This window comes from Drosophila mauritiana, chromosome 2R (assembly GCF_004382145.1).
Source record: "Drosophila mauritiana strain mau12 chromosome 2R, ASM438214v1, whole genome shotgun sequence".
Taxonomy (NCBI): Eukaryota; Metazoa; Arthropoda; class Insecta; order Diptera; family Drosophilidae; genus Drosophila; species Drosophila mauritiana.
In genome coordinates this window covers 11,217,604-11,235,388 of record NC_046668.1, presented here as the reverse complement: position 1 = coordinate 11,235,388, position 17,785 = coordinate 11,217,604, and the positions used below count along the sequence as shown (strand labels likewise).

Here is a 17,785-nt window from a genome sequence, read left to right as displayed (position 1 = left end):
AAGTGGGCGGTGCAGATGGCAGGACGAGCAGGCAAGTTGTCAACTAAGTTTGCAACAATAATCGCCAACTTCACAGGACCTGGAGTGACAGAGCTGAGGCAGCAGCAGCAGCAGCAGCAGCGGCAGCTTTCAGATAAAAACCAGAAAACAATAAGACTCTAGGCCGACTTTTATTCAGTCTTGCAAAGTTCTCCACCTCTGGCACTGCAGCGTTTACCCTCGAAAAAGCAAAGGTCCTCAAAAGGAGCAAACAGTAGCAAATAGGCTGTGCTGGCAAGGATCTCTTCAGACTTTCGAGACGTGGCACAAGGGAAAGATTGCTTTTGCGTTTTGTTTGCTCGCCGACTGGAGATTAAGAAGGATTCAAAGGGTGTGAGAAAATGCGACCAGGTTGGTGTGTGCCTGTGGCATACATAGTGATTCTTTGAAACAAATATTTAAATAAATCATATATTGCCATTTTAATCTAATTTAAATGTCGCTTTTAATTGAGAAATACTATAAACGGCTTAATATAAGTTGTGTGTGGTGACACTGGTTTTCAACTTAATGCAATTTTCACCTTTGGGCCAAAATCCGATTGACAATTATTGGTATTATCAGGCACTTAATAGTTGCATTTTAATTTGAAACACTGCCAATGACGTTTATACAAATGACCATTTAAGAATTAAACGTCAAATAATTATAAGCTAAAGTGAAATTGCAGATGCTATATAAACTTTTTAAATTAAATAAATCAGTTGTTATTTTAAAATACCCACAGCATAGGTTCGCTGTGGAGTCGCTTCCCAGCATAAACCCATTTAATTAAATAAATCTGTTAGCCAACTTTTTGCTCCACCGAACTATTGAATTAGCCGCCTCGCCGGGGGCGTTTGAAAGCGTCTATCCAAATTCTGGCATTGTCACGCTGGTGTCCTCAAAAAAGAGCAAACGAGCTGGCAGGATAGTGTGCGTGGCATATGTAAATTTCCAGCTAATTAAAATTAGCATATACTTCCCCCAAATCCCCGCTCCACACATAAGAATATATGCGTATAAGGGGGTGGTGGCGCCCATTATCTGGCTGTGCCGCAAGAAGACGTGGAAAACTACGCGCTCAGAGCTGATTAAAAGCGAAAGCTAACAAGCGTTTGCTCTTTGCCCCCTCGTGCGGCCCTGCAACATATGGGTCCTGCCCCCCGCCACCCAAAAACTGCACCCTCTTTGCCAGGGGCAACCTTCCTTCTGTGTCATTTTGGGCTCCGCATTAGGGTCGTAAAAATTTATTGTAACTTTTTTTCAGTCTGAGGCAACGGGCTTAAGGCATTATGCCTTTTAATTAAACCGTTGAGATGTGTGTCAGCCATATAATAAAATGGAATGGAGTAAAATTTTGCATACATGTGCCCCATATATGTGTAGATGTGTATAATCGTTTAAATTGTTGTTGTTCTCCCGGAGTTTTTGAGCTGGCTTTGGTCGATTACAAGGCTTCGTATTAATTATGATAATTATGTGTAAGCGCTGGCTGGCATTTTAATTGCGCATACGCCATGTTGCACATTCCATAAAAAATGCATCCGAAAGGAGAACGAAAAGAGGAGCAGATCTGAAAAAAGAGCGCCATACAAGTTCATAATAAAAATCTTATAAATTAAACAATTTAAAATTACAAAAATCCACTAGAGCAGCCCGCATCAATTCGTAGCTGAGTTCACTTGGCTTGTTTTTGCGAGGATGCATTGTCCTCGCTCAAGTCCTTTGTTAATTGCCGGAAATGCAAATGGGTGGCAAGTTGAGAGAGAATGGAGCTCTGTCGACCATAAATGATTTCCATTTTAAATGCGTGCGAACCGCTGCTCCATTTGGCCATTTATTTACATTGGAGGTGAGCCAGCTTCCTTTTTGGGTCCCCACTTTGCACGCAATTTTCATTTCTTTGGCCATCGTTTGTTCCTTTTTTTTTCTTTTCTCGGCTGGGACAACAATTCGCTTTGGCTTCACACCAAATTTGATTTCATTCGCAAGACGCTCTCAGGTTAAATGGTGCAGAAAGTCCTGGTTGACTTCTCGACTGGCTGACCGACCCCAAGTAGGATCTCGAAATGAATTTAAAAGCCACTTTTGTGCACGCTAAAAAAATTATGCACAGGTTATACAAATAAAGTAGCCTGTTGAGTTGAGTTTTGGCAGTATTAGCAAAGTGGAACTTTTATTTATACGCATCTTCGAATCGCAATGAAAAATCAAATCAATTGGATCGTCGTATAAATTTCATCTTTTTTCTGTGTAAGCAATCGAATGGCCAAATCCCGTCCGTTGTATCTCAATAAATAAATGTCACGAGTTCTACATTCAATGCGCCCTCCATTCGCTGTCAATTTGTATGCTCTCTGGCGCATTTGCATAACAAAATTGCCATGCATTTCTCATTCCTTTCCGATTTTGTGCATTTTTTTAACTCTTTTTTATTTTTTTTTTTTGAGCTGGCACTTTGAACTTTCGAACGCAGACCAAGTAGCCGAAAGAGTCAGTTATCCATTTGCAGCTCAGCAAGTTTTGACTGCAGAATGTCAACAAAATAAATGCATAAATAAGGGGATCATCGTGTCAGGGAAGGAGGGGGGGTCAGCCCCTCCCACCGCCCACGAAGAGGTCTCAATATAACGAGATGATGAAAAATGTTTGAGTTTTGCATTATTAAACTTCCTCGCTGGCAGTTGGCAACTTTTCACGTGCTGATAAATGGCCCCCAGCACTGGTAGTTGGTGGAAAAGAAACGAAATAGAACGATAACTATTCCATCTGCACTCCGGGTGCGAACATCTTTCAATTGAAATACATCTCCATTCGCCTCCGGCTACCCATACATATATATGTACATATACGTATATATACATATCTATATGTACTATAGGTGGCTACATACCATATGTGTTCGTGTGAATGCAAGTGGAATAACGAGTGCATATTTGCTGGGGCTGCCAGGGTGAAATCATGCCATTTCAAATCCACCCGATTTAGTTTGGCTTGGCACTTATAATTAATTAAACATGGATTACTTGTGCAGCCCCCCGAAAGTCCATTAAAAGATTGCCTGATCCCTTCGGGTTTTTCGTTTCACATCAATCCATTTATTGTAAAATACGCCGGTCTAAGGGCCAAGCTTTCTGGTTTTCCTTTTCTTTTTCAGTTAGCTTAAACTTACTGGACATAAAATTAATGTATACATAATATATATAGTTCATAACTTACTGGCTAAATGCATTTTTTATTTTAGCTCTCATGGTTTTTGCCCTTCGCTCACTTCATTTGTTCGTTTATTTAATTTTTGGTATATGCAAAACTGCAGAAAATAGTTTTCAGTTTCTTGTGTTTCGTAAAAACTTGCATATGGATCTGTTTCTCTATTTCTGACTTGATCTCTTTGGCATGCGACTCCATGGGTTGGGTGTTAGGGAAATCGGTTTGGTTTTGGACTGAAGCAGATATTTAGTAAGCGGGAAAACGGATGCGTATACCCTATTATATTGTACAACAATTACAAGTACATTTACCAACACTAAACTAATAAATGTATACTGCATATGACTGATATGGTGACTTAGGCTAGAAAGTTCTCTTCTCCGCGAGTCCGTTTGTATATTTATTATTTGTCTGAGATGAGCCTAATCGAGATTAGGCCTCTTACATGTTACAACTAGTTAAGTTTTTGTTTTAGTTTTGGGGGCAGGACGATTATATCTAGACATTAACTCTGCATTCTCTTAAATGATATGCTCTCTCCCTATCTCTCTCTAACCACCTCTCTGTCTCTTTTGCTCCCGCTTCAGTTTATGCTACCGCGGAACTTAAGCCTCTATGAGATCTTGTTGAAAGACCAAAGAATTGAATATTTATACGGTTGAAACGAGGCTGGCAGCTGCCAACTAAATTACGCATACGCCTAGTGTACTCTAAGGCCAGAGTAAGCTCCATTTGAAAGATTAATGCTACAACTTATGTGCTGAGTATTTACAATGGGGGAGTAAAGGAGGGGGGGCCTTCGATATTCGATTTTCCGTTTATTTTTTACACTTATCTACCGATCTTTTAGATCCACCTCCCACAGACAAACAGTGGACTCCCAACTATAGTAGGCATGGCTCTGGTGGTTCACTGTAGCGGTATTCATCCCCTCGGTTTAACGGCGGGATCAGCTCACTTACGCCTGCCCGGCGGCCACGAACTGGACCACACTGTTGTTGGTTTTCGGCGTCGTTACCGTCGCCGGCGCTGCTGTTGCTGTTGTTGTTGTTGCACCGCTCGACGGCGCAGCATCAGCAGCCGAACCGGAAACGGAAACAAAGGCGCCACTGGCACTGGCATTCGCCTGGCACTCGACGGCGGGCAGGCGCTTGACCAGCATCCGGCTTGACTTGACCGCTATCCATTCGTTGCGAGCGGCATCGAACCAAGTCAGGCCCAGATTGTATCGCCCATTGAGATTGGCGTGCTGGCAATGAGAGAACCACCAGCCACCCTCATAGTTAGCAGCACAGTGCGTCTGCGAGATGTCCCGATCGTCATCGATGGCCGAGAACTGCATGCCCTGTTGGTAGTTCAGTGCATCCGAGGCATTGCCGGAGTACTCGGCAATGTGCAGCCGATAGCCGTCGGCTCGCGAGGATATGTAAAATCGCTTGTACTCGGCCACCCAAACGTTGTCGTAGATGTCCTGCATTTGCACCTGCAGCCGACTGCAGTTGTCCAGGGTCAGGTGATGCAGCTGCTCGTTGCCAATCCAGAACTCACCGCCAGGCGCCCCAAATCCTTGGGCATAATCCGCCCACGAGCGGTTGAAGTCGGCACTGCCATCGAACCGTCTTTGCACCGTCGTCCATCCATCGGCGGTGCAGTGCGTCATCAGCGGATGCCGTTGGCCGGCGGGCGCAATCAGATGCAGTCCGTCTGTTTGGGTGTGCACCTCGCTGCAGTCGTGCGGCAGTTTGTTGATGATGGCCTCGTACTGGGTCTCCACGTTCTCAAGCTCGCTGACCAGGGTTTCGGCCAAGACGGAGTCAATAGGGGAATCATCCTGCGGCTGGAGATTCTGATGATGTGGTCGCTTGTGGGGCTTGTTCAGGTGGGTGAGCTGTGTGAGAGATGGGAAATAATTGAACATCTCAGTTAGCCAGGGGCCAGCATTAAAGAACTTAAAAGTAAAATAGCGAACAAAAGTTTTGAAGATTTAATAAAGAGTTACTATATGGAATTCAATTTTATTAAAGGAATTTAGTGTATGATAGATGCATTGCCAATGTGGCCATAACTCACCTTATTCTTCATCTCATCATTGACCAGAGACTGCAATCGATCCACATTGGTTCTCAGCTGATCTACATTGGCGGACAGCTTCCGCATGCCTTCGCGCTCCTCCTGCAGGACACTCACACTCACAGCCATGGCTTGCAAGGATCGTGCCGCATTGGTGCCCTCCTCCCTGATCAGACTCTGCTCCGAGGTGATCTGGGCATTGGCGAACTCCAGCTTGGAGATCTCGTGCCGCAGTTCCGGTATGCTCTTATCCATCTTGGTCTGCAGGCCCTCCACATCTTCGAGCAGCTCCAGCATCGAGGTATGCAGCTTGTCCAGGGAAGCGATCTGACTGCTCAGGTTAAAGTTGGCATTGGCGATCCTGTGCTGCTCCACCTCGATGCTGCGAACCCGCTCGTCGATGTGGTGGAAGCGCAATCCGTTCACCTGGCGGCGCAGGTTCCGCTGGGCCAGTTGCAGCTGATGGATCTGCTCGCTCTGGAAACGGCAATGACGGCGCTTGTGATCAGCAGTGGATTCAAGTCCGGTTTGCTGGAAGGAAAATAAGGAAACATTAGAAAGATATTACATAACTTATGCATTCCAAACAATAATGATAACTTTGTTGTAAGATATGTTAAGTAACCTTCACAAGTTAAAAGTTGATTCAAAGGAAAAAGTGCAAGTCAAGACACCAAGAATGATGCCTTGGCGCAAACTGACCCAGTGCCACCCACATTTCATTACATTCTTCAGTATGGGGAAAAGCCATGATAAGGATGATTCGTGGGGAGAGCTGTTAAGCTGGCTGAGATTCTATTGTCGCTGCGCTGGCTGGGATTATGTGCCGGGAATTGAATGCTAAATCCATTTATTATAAATGCATTTCATAACCAGGCGGCAGGCAGAGCGTGCCACAATAATGTCAGCTGCAGCTACGCAGCCAGCTCAAGCTGCAGCTTTTGCCCAAAAGCGTGTAAATCCCCGGAGCTGCTGCTGCTGCTGGTGCCGCGTGGCGTGGGTGGATTTGCATCCACATCCGCATATCAGCACGCCCAACCCCAACCCCAATCTCAGCCCCAAGACCCCATCCGTATCCACATGCCCACCGTGCATCTCCTAGCTCTCGGTGGTAAAAACTGCATAAATTTCCACAAACATACAATATGCATAGAAATAATTTTGCTGAGTGACAGCAGCGAGCAGCTGTAAACCAAGGTAATGCCATTTGGGTCACATTCAGCCGGCGCCGTGAATGAGTGCGCCCCCAACGCCACAGGATCTATTCTACATATCTGCCGCCCCAGGGTATCCTTTTCATTTATGTTCGTGGCCATCAGTCATAGAAATGTCCTGGGTAATTGACTAATAAAGGATGCTGCTGGCGGGGACAAAGGGCGGCAGAAAGTGTCCTGCTAATGAATTCAATGAGTGAGTGCGCAAAGAAACCATGTTGTATACGAGTATACTGCAAAAAGGGGCCCTCAACATAAAACATAAAATAAAAGCAATTATGCCGTTTCCTTGAAACCCCTTTTCAATGGTAGATTTTACTTTTCTTCTCCATTCTAATCCCAATTAGTCAACCTTGAAATGCTGCACATTTTCCAATTAAATAAATGCAAACAAAATATGCTAAGCGAAAAGAAAAAGTCTATTTCAAAGATTTGGTTATTTTTGGAAGTCCCTAAATCGATTCACAATTTGACTTACTGCCAAAGACTCGATAGCAAATTATATTTTGCGAAATTTTTGACCATTTCCCGCAACGAATTCAATTATTCCTTGCCAAAAAAAAAGAAAGCGAACAAAAGACCACCGAAAATATGGAAAACATTCATGAATATTTATGCCAAAGTTGCGTTTGTGCCTCATCGGCATCGAACACTTTGGGCCGCTGTGAAAATGTTTTCATTGGTGGCGCAGCCACTGCTTTTTCCGCTTTTCCCGCTTTTCCTTCGCTCCGTTGTTTGCTTTGCCTTCACGCACGTTTCGTCGGGGTGCAGTGGGTGGTGGTTGGGCGGTGGGCGGCTTGAGTGGGTGGCGCTGCTTCAGCCTTGGCGTTGTTTTATGCGAAAGGTCACGAACGCGGCTAATACGACACGTTCGCGTTTTATATGAACTCTGGCCGAGACGGGGAAGTGGCCATCAAAACGGAGCAATCCTCAATATATATTCGGGCAAACGTGTTTGCTATATATATATATATATTTCTAAGGCGGAAAGGTGCCAGCACTGGCATATAAATTTCGCCCATCAACGGTATAATTAAATGTGATTTATGTAGCTCAAATTTCTCCGCCACAGAGACAAGTGCATTTTTTGTTTTGTGTGCACTGGCCAATGGCCGCGTTAATTGAAATCGAAATTGAAGCATAAATATTTCAAGTGTTTTTCGTGCAAAGTCATAAACAAAAGGATCAGAACGGGAACGGGAACAGGAACAGGAGCAGTCGAAGCGCCATGAAAAGGGAACTAATTAATTTCTGTGCTGGCCCGGCTGCTTCATGGATTAAAAGTGAACATTTTACATGTTGTACTTAAGTGAAAGCTAACAAGGATTTGCTATTAGCGCGACAGCGATTCCACGAGCGATGGGTATGGGAAAATGGAAAATGGGAACGGCTTTTGGGGTTGCAGCATGGCGCATGGAGCATGGAGCATGGGAAAAAGAGTAAAAATCTGTTCCTGTTCAGTTCCTGGGCTTCTGCACGGCGCATTGTCGTAAAAATTTAATAGGACTTCTGTGCGATGCTTGAAAAAGTTGAGCTCAGTGGCAGATAGCTAGGAGGAAAAGTGGGCTGGCTGCGTCGACGTTGGGCGCCACAAAATGCCATTAAGTTAATGCGCATTTGGGGGCCAAAAAACGCTCGTTGCCGGTACCTCAAAGTCAACGTCAACGTGATCCTCTGGACGAAATGTGGCAGAGGCGTGTGCATAATTTGAAACTAAAATGTAGCCCACAAATATGCTTCGAAACCGTATTTAATTTCCAAGAAAATGTGGAAATCTAAGCAAAGGACAATTGTTTCAATACAGACAACTTGACTCCTGCGAAGTATATATTTTACCGATACAAAAGGGTAGACAACCAGCTCGACAACAATCAAACAAATTGCCAGTGGAGGAGAGATGGTCGTACGTAACATGAAACAAAGGCAAAACAAATATCAACATAAATAAGGTAAAAATGTCAGGCACTGCGGGGAGTTTTGGTAGTTGGGGTACGAAAACAGACATACAAAGATATCCGAAACCGGATTCTCCGTGTCAGTTTGCCTTGGGGCTGCTGCCACAGCTCCTGCTCCTGCAGCTCCTCCTCGATTCCTTCGATTTCTGGCGTTCTGCCGTTGTGTGCCTGGCATTTGTTTGCCTTGCTAATTTAACAGCCAGTCCCTCATATGTACAATACACTACGCCCCCATACCGGAATCCCCGCCCAAGATATGGTAGCATCAATAACCAATGATAAACATTTGTGTTTTTCCCTCTTTCGGCTCGAATTTCTGGCCCAACTGTTGCAAGTGACAGCTTTCATCAAAGCGATTTGTTACACAGAATGGTCGGTTCAGCACATATGTATTGTTTATTTATATATACATATAAGTATTCGGTTTTATATCAGGAGGGCATCAATCTGCCGACTGTTTGCAATTAGAGTTGGCAAATTATATTTGGCTTTTCCCCTGTCACCGGCAGATGTTTTGGGTTCAAGTGTTATCACATCTGAGCAGGGAAATAAATAAATACATAAAGCAAAGTTTGGCCATGCCCATTAAATCAAGCTTAATTCGGCTAATTTATCAAGGTGCATTAAATTAGTGTTTATTTGCGTGAATTATTATGGCTATTTGACAAAATACATATCTGGAATTTAGATGCTTCAGCTTTAAAATCTTCAGGAAGCTTAACCAAAAATTGTTATTTAATTCTTAGAGAAGGTCTAGCATCTCCATGGTAACTTTTACCTAATTGTGTAGCTTTTTATTTATTTTTTTTTACTTTAACATTTTCGCTAGCAATATTTGCGAAACCTCTGTCTCTCTGGTTTTCGCTTAATCCCCCAAGGTTTTTTCTTTTTTTTTTTTGGTTTTTGCATAACTTTACTGCTTTGGCTTTGTACATTTTTCCGGGCTAATCAAATAAAGGAAAGTTGATTAAATTCAACCATCCACTCACACACACACACAAAGGAAATTATTGTCTATTTTTTGGTATTACTTTTTCGTGGCGCCCACCTGTGCAGTTTTATTGTTTGTATTTGTATTTATTTTGCTGCTGGTTATCCTTGAGATGTTTCACTTTTTTCCATCTGCCCTTTCTATTTTCGGCTCCCTTACCTTTTTTATCTGCTTTTTGCTCTTTGTTCTAATTTAACCTAATTTCTGCTTTGCTGCGCTTCTATAATAACAATTTTCAAAAATTGCTTTTGGTTTTTGTGATGAGAAAGTCCAGGAACTGGTTTTCTTGGTCAAAAAGCAACCCCCACCCCGTTTTTTTTATTTATTTTTTGTTTTGGTGGGAAAGAAACCAGCGAGACAGAGTGAAAAAAGTAATGAAAAGGATCAAATTGTGCCGAAGTGCCGCAATGGGGGGAGGGGGGGATACGAGGCAGGTGGCAGGGGAACTGATTATCGGAGCACTCGAGAGCATCTGCCGCAGCTCCATCTACCTTCTACCCTGTACCATCGCCATCCACCACTCGCCAGCTCCAACTCCTGCTGTCGGCTGCCAAAACTTGGCAAGTCAAGAGACAAAGGCCCGGTCCTCCTGCGCGTTCTGTCCATCAAGCCAAGCCATCGAGTCAACCTAAGCCAGTTCCCAAAAGCAGCTGGCCAGTGAATAGCAATCCCCATCCCTACTGTCCCGAAAACCGCCTCTCCTTTGACTCAGGGCGATTAAAAGGTGATTTCCTGCTTTTTGTTTTGCAATTTTCAGCAATTTCGCTTTATATTTTGGCAACGGCCTGCCCATTAATGATATATATATATAAACATACACCCAGGCTGCTGGGATGCGAGGATATATGGATAACAGCATGTGATGCGTGTGCGCCGAGGTCCGGCGAAAGCCGCTTAAGCTGCTCGGCTGAGCACTTAATCCCCTCCTTGTACTTAAGGCGTCTCAAGGGTATATTGGACCTGCGTGAAGTGGAGGTTGACCATGGTCAATTGATCTCGGGGGAATCGGGTTGAATTACTAAAGCTTCATGGTCATCTGGGTTAATTGAAACTATCTATATCGTCTTTAACTATTGTGCTTAAAATGCTTAAGTCGGATTAAATATTATGTTTCGCGACTCTATTTATGCTTTAAGGATACTACGTTAGCTTTGAAAGTCGGCTGAACAAAAACCAAAAACCGAAGTCGCAACGATGAATTTTTCCCTTTGAATTCTCACATATACTTCTTAAATTTCTATTTGGCCCTTTGAGACCCGCAAGTAATTGCGTCAGCTCGTCGAAATTTTCTCGGCTTTGTGGGCGAACGGAGCACATATAAAATTTCCAGCCAAGCCAGCGAATTCGCTGGCAAGAAGCGTACACATTCTGCTTCTAAGCAAGCAAATTTCGCTTAAGCCAAACTTCAAAGTGGAGCGAAACGACTGAATAACGGAGGAACGGCAAACCAGCCAACAACCAGCAGATCAAAACAGGTGGCTGCCAAACCAGTTTAAGGGGGGGTAGGACCAACATGGGGGATGAGGGGCATCGGGGCCCCACTGACATATTTCGTTGATGGTCGAACGACGTTACCGCATTCTCATATTGGAGCGGTCTGACGCATAATCCTTTTAATGAAGCAACCTGGAGCTGGTTACCTGGCTGCCCTTCCATCGCCATGGCTCCCCACCCTTGCCAGCTGCCTTTGTTTTCGCTCCATTGTTGAGGTTGCTGCTGCAAGCCCTTTATTGACATTAATTATAATTAAGGAGGTGGTAGGGTGTCGAGTCCTTACAACCCAGCACATAGGATGTGAGAGCATACGAGTCGGAGTCGGTACAAGTCCAAGTCCGAGTGCGAGTCCTTCATATGCAGATCCGATTTCGAGAACTCCACATCATTCACTGTAAGCCCGACATGAGAGCCCCAGTAAGTAGGCTGGGATTTTGACGAAAGGATGCCACTGATCATGGCTCCATCATTTGCAGCAATCTCTTTATGAGTCGCCCGGAGGCCCAGGAGGACATTAAGGCATTGAACGTGAGGCCTAAGTGGCTGCCAGGGACGGTCGAGTCTGACATTAAATATTAAATACGACAACGTCCTGCGGTGCGTATGAGTAATTTGGCCAACATGTGTGTGGGTGGCGGGCCGTTAAAACGGCGGGCTAAAAGGCGGATTGCGATTTTGGACCCACTCGTTAGCACATCGTGACGCCCCACGCCCACCGCCCACCACACACCTCCTACCTCCTATCTGCCACAACCTTTAGCGCTCTTCATCTGGCGTATAAAGTAAGGCATAAAACGGCCAGATAATGGCCGCCACGTTGGTGGCCGCTTTATGGGACGCACTTAAAGGAGAAACAAAACAAACCAGCGGCTTTCTTTCGGGGGTCATAAAAGGATACACTGGGAGAAACAGATATGTATATCCTTTTCAATCAACAAATCATCAATCGATGAGTTGAAAATGTTCTTTTAAATATTCTAGTCTAAGACTCTTCTGTACGCAGCTTTTAAATTGTTTTAACATTTAATATTTTTCCCAGTGCACGACTGTTTCACCTCGGCCGTCGCGTGCTTATCTGATGATTAGCATAAAGCGGGTACGGGTACTCACCTCCTGGTTGGCTTCCTGGCTACCGCTCTCCTCCTCCACACTGGTGGCTGTGCCGTCCTTGCGAGTCCTCTGCTGCAGCTTGACAAGGGCGTGCTGGAAGTCCTGCTCCTGCTGGAGCATCTCCTCGCGCAGTTCCTGGACATAGACCTCCGTCTGCTGCTGGCGCTCGCGCTGAGCCGCCAGATCCAACCTAAGCTGCTGATAGTCACTGCGAATGGTGGCCAGATCCTCGAAGGTGGAGCTGCGCTGCTGGACATCCCGGGCCACGTTGCTGGCCGTCCTTTGCAGATCCACCAGCTGTTTGCGAATCTCGGAGATCGTCTGCTGCAGCCACTCGACGGTCAAGCGCTCCTTGTTGCCACTCTGCGAGGAGCGCAGCGCGGCCAGCTCCTCCCTGAAAAGGGAAAAGAATTGAATAAGTCTCTAATTAGCAGGGGACAGGTAATGCTTTAATTGCTACACTCTGGCCAGGAAATCTAATTTAAATTGACATTTTCAGGCTGTCGGCTAACTTAATTGCCAATGCGGCTGGCGTGCGGTCCACTAATGGGATTTCGACCTGCACTCAATCATGCTCCAGCCCCACCTCGATACCGCTAAATTTCCATCGAGCGTTTAATTTAAGCTCTGCGAGATTATTTCACCAGCCCCAAACATTGTCGACAAACGGAAATCACAGAAATCATGCGGACAGTGGACAGAAATTCACAATTGGCGTTGGCAAACTTTGCCGGAAAACATACAAAATAAAAAATCAAGTGCGACCAGACCGCAAACAACAAGTGCTGGGTGAAAACGTTGTTTAAATGCTCAGAATGAAAATGAAAATGAAAATGTTGTAGCACTTGTGGCAGTTGCCAGCTACCAAAAAATAAGAGCGCAATGAGACCAAGACCGAACGAAACGCATTTTTGTGGCATTTCAGACAATTAAAGTAGTCAGTTGGAAGGAAGCGGAAACGGAAGCACAGCCGCAAGAAGCTGAACAAATTCGGAGCGTAGGTAAAAAGTTTTGTTTTTCGAAAGGCAGCAGCGGCAGAAGAAGAAGAAGAAGAAGCAGCAGAGCAGCTGGCGCTGTTCTTTTATTTTTCACTGTCAAAAGAGCACAGCTACATGAAATTTTCATAAAGAAAAAACCCAACCGGCAACAGACAAAAATAAAGTGGTCCAAAGAAAAGTTGTGTTCCCCATCCCCGTGACTGTGGGATGTACATACACATACATCACATTCGGTTAGGTTTTTATTCATGCCAGCCAGCGTATACGTAATATTTCAAATTGTTGCATTGTGCGTGGGCGTTTTTTGTTAATTTTATGGCTTGCAAAAGTTTTTGTGGCCCCATCCAGACAGACTATGAAAAGTTATGGATTTGTTTGGCTCTCCGTTTTCCGTACAATTACTTAAATATTTAATTAAAACAGTTCGGGGTTCTTGCAAAGTTGGGGCATCAAAAGCGGTAACTGACCCAGGCACTGCCGGAAGCCCAAAGTCCACATGTACATATAGCCAAATATTTGCTATGTCAAATAGAATAAAAATGTGTTTCCTAGCACGGAGCTGAAAAACTTGCATTACTAGCCCTAAAAAAAATAACAGTTTCTAGCCCTGCCCATTGGCAACTTTTGTAGTAATGCCAAACCAACCGAATTTCCCTTTTCGCCTGGCAATTTTTCGCTTGGCTGCCGTACCAGCTTTTTCCGACCAAAAAAAACTGACTGTCATTCAACGGAAAATTGAAAATGCTGTCAATGACAAGCGAGCAAATTGAAAACGCAACATGAACACTGCAAATGCCGAACTTCATCGGACCTGATTTGATGACGTCTGATGGTGTTCGCATCTGGATTTTCTGATTTTTTCCAGTTTAATTACCAAATTGGACGCAGCGGTGTAACTTTTGGAAGCGAATCTTGTTATCAAATCAACAGAGTGGACCTGCCCAACACGCTATTCAGCTCAATCAGATAATGATGTTGTCCGACTGAGCGGACTGCGGCTAAAGCTGATCCAGGTGGGCGGTGGGCGGAAAGTGGGCGGTAAGTGGGTGGTAGGTGGGCGTGAATGTCGGTCGAAGGTACGTACTGTGGTCGGTTTTGTGTGGGCGGCGGAGATAGTGGATCACATAAACCACAACTGACATGACGTTTGACTGGCGTTTGCCTTGGGAGTTGGGAGCTCCAGCCCCAGCTCCAGCTCCATCTCCATGGACAAGTCCCTTCTGCAAAGCACACTCCTCATATGTATATGGAGTGTATAAACACGAGCGTGTGCTGAATTATTTACGGTGTCACTGACAAAGTTTACGATGTCCACGACAGCAACAACAACGGGCTAACCTTGGCTATTTGTTCAGTAAATTAAGAGTGTGCCATTTTTACGTATTTTTTTACGCTGCCACACAGAAGATGGCATTCCGGGTAGATGGTAGTGGGTAGTCCGGTAGTGGCGTTGGCGAAACTGATATATGTGTGCGTTCAGCTCGATGAGACAATCATTATTAGTCAGCCCATGACAATGACAACAAAACAAATCACGAATGCTACGCAAACTTGGGCTGGGCCACTGGCTCGTGTCTTTGCTCTGATTAGATGTCTTATCCTGCCGCTTCCTGCGTTTCCCCATCACATATTTGTCTGAATTAGTGGAGCACAATCATGTGCCGCATAGGAATTCTCTTCTTCATTGCACTGGCCACGAATGAAAAAGTTGAAGGAGTCGCAAAATGGAGGGAAAAACTGAAGTTTTCGCTGTCACAACAGTCGTAAATAATTGCAAGCCGTGTCAAGGGAAGATGGAAAAAACAGTGATATAACAAGAGAGAACGCCGGATAGGAGTGTGTCGACTAACATATACCTATTAGTCAAGGCAAGGGATTGCGAAGCAAATGGACATATTCCGTGAATGCTTTAAAGGGTCGGAAATGAATCTATCCCTTTACTCTAGCCAAAATGAAATGAATCCGCAGTTACCTTAAAACATGCATACAAATGTATATGTCCAACTTAATTTAAATAGATTAACACTAAAACTAGACTCTCAAATAAGAAACCTATATTTTTCACCCCGTTTACAAACTGTTGCCCGCTTTAGAGGGCCATCAATTTGTTGGCCAAAGTTGGGCGACAAGTTCTACGTGACTGCGGGAAAGTTAGCGCCAAGTTTCTAGGCCCACAAATTGCCAGCGAGACATTGACCAATGGAGCGGGTCTGTGTCGGCGCGTCGCAAATTAAAAATTCAAATTCGATTTAGAGCAGGTGGGCTAAGCCTGCCCAGCTTACCTGAGTTGGTTCAGTTCGCTGCGCATGTCGGCGTCCACGCTGTTCGCATTCGTGGTGAGCCGCAGGGATTTGCGCAGATTGTGCTCCAGCATCTCGTAATCCTCGCGGCGCCGCAGCATCAGAGCGTTGAGCTGCTTGGTCAGCAGGCGCACCTGATCGGCCATTTTTTTGCTCTCCATTGTCCTGCCATCCTGCCGTTCAATGGAGCTGATGTCCTCGCTATCCTCGTCATCATCGACGAAGCGGAGCAGCTCCACGCTGGATTCCGGCGCTTCCGCTTCCTGTTTTGAGTGCACAACGGGCTTCTCCGAGGTCACCAGCTTGGCATCGCGCAACATGTTGTTCACGTCGCTAAGGACTACCCCACCACTGGCCGCTCCACTCACGGATGCCACGGAAATCTGGAGCACCACCACGGCCAGGAGTATTGGCCACAAAACGTTTGAACCTGCTGCCATTGTTGCAGGGCAATTTAAATGGTCACGCGAAACTTTCTTTTTTTGGAGGTCCGGGAATGTTTGCCAATCTTTCATTCACACCGCACAAAAAAGGGACTCGAGTTAGATGGGCAATTTATGCAAATAACTGGCACGCATGCCGACAAACACAAACGATTCTCCTCGACTTTCCGGCGCCGTGACAGTCAAACACCTTATAAAAAGGCGCTGGCAAACAATGCTACAATTATTCCAGGCGTTGCCTCGGGCTTAATCCTTGTTGCTTGGCTTAGCTGTGCTTTTCACTTGTGGTCCACGGAAAGTTCGCTCGCAGCACTGGGTGAAGTATATCACTGGAGTTCACTAGAGCACCTTCCAAGGGAAGGATGTTTTCAGCGCGGCGTTCTTCGAAGGACTGAAGCGGCGCGTCTTCGGCACTTCCTTTTATTCGCTGCCATGCCGAATGCTCGGCTTCGTTCGGCACGCTTCGGCCAACGCGAGAGAGCAGACGAGTGCGAAGTTGCGGTAAAGGCAAAGGTACATTTGGCGGGGGAGTAGCCGGGAAAGAGTGCCAAAGAGAGCAGCCACCTGCCCGAAGCATGCAACAAGCAGGAAAGAGAGCCGCAAAGAGAACGCATCTAGTTAAGAGAAAATCAATGAATAAACTAGATGTTAGATGCCCGAAAAACGTCCTTTGAAATGATTGCTATTACCAAAGATCATGTCTTTAAGGCAGGCAGTTCATATTCGGAGTTTCAGATAGTGAACGAGAGCAAGGCAAAATGGCGGTCTAGTTACCCGGTGCCTCTTTTTTGCACTCATCCTGCTGCCCCGACACATGGCGCGGTTGCGGTGAGACTACAACGATAAGAAACTGCAACGAAAACGGCAGATGTTTCGGCCCCATAGGCAGACAGGCGGCGAAGTGCGAAAACATGCTGATGTGCTAGATATACTGCAAGAGGAACGAAAACCAGACGGAGCTAAATGTCCTGGATAGTTGCAAGGAGGAAGGGCAGCTCATAGGCGCACAAAAGAAACTGCAGCAGGAAAACTCCCTATTGTCTTTGGAATTCCTCGTAGTTACCTGGGGAAACAAGATTTCCTGGTTCCAAACAATAAGGATGTCGAAGCAAATACCTTGATAGGAAATCAGATACTAATGGCTTAACTATCGCCTGCATCATCCAGGCCGAAATCCCTTTAGATCTGCCGCTTTTCGGGACATTTGTTTTTAGTGCACAGTTGGTGGGAGAGAATCTCTATGTATCTATCTCTATATAAATCACCCACCCACGCGATTCGCTGATAAAAGCCGGAAAAGGTTTTAAAGTGCAAAGTTGGAATGCGGCTGCAAAAGTCACAGGCAAAAAAGGAGCAGGCAGGCAATCGAATAGGTCTTAAGCCCACTAACTGCATTGCTGCAACATGGCTCCAAAAAAAGGTGGGGGAGGGGGAAGGGGGGTTCATCGCAAGTGGGGAAAATGTGTGCAAAAAAGATGCCAAAAATGCCGCCTTACGCACCGAAAAATGCGCTGTAAGCTATGCATTTTACTATTTTTGTTCCATCCATAAATATACAAGGGGTGAGGCAGGTTCCGGGGTCAGCTGAATGGAATGTGCGCTTGGCTGAGCAAAGGGCGGGGGGAAATTGGTGGAAAAAGCAGGGGGCACGAGTAACGACTGCAAGGGGGTGCAACAGTCTGCCATTGTTGGCACTTGCCGAGGCTGTGTTGCAATTTGCCATATTTTCATACCCTTGCAAGGAGTTTTGCAATGGCAAACGTGCATTTGGTGAACTAGAACAATATATGTGTCTTGATATAAGAGTTATTATAATCTATAGTTTAAGGATACTGCTGGAGTAAGTGGTCATCTACAACAGAAAGTAATAGCTCAATCCAGCAATAAGTTCATAGATTAACCTATTCTATTCATTGAAGAATCTTAACTGGTTATAAGTAAGCTAAAAAGCTGCCTATATTAGTTCCTAAATATTTCAA

General features: G+C 45.2%; 1 protein-coding gene across 1 annotated transcript; it reads right to left on the bottom strand.

Moving 5' to 3' along the window:
• Positions 1-3,090: 3,090 nt before the first annotated feature.
• On the bottom strand, positions 3,091-16,197 carry LOC117136318 (protein scabrous). The gene is made up of 4 exons (XM_033297168.1): positions 15,346-16,197; positions 12,066-12,459; positions 5,302-5,832; positions 3,091-5,119 (listed from the first exon to the last, which is right to left on the bottom strand). Exons 1-4 carry the CDS (start codon positions 15,876-15,878, stop codon positions 4,190-4,192), a joined length of 2,388 nt encoding a protein of 795 aa, XP_033153059.1. The 5' UTR covers positions 15,879-16,197; the 3' UTR covers positions 3,091-4,189.
• Positions 16,198-17,785: the final 1,588 nt, after the last annotated feature.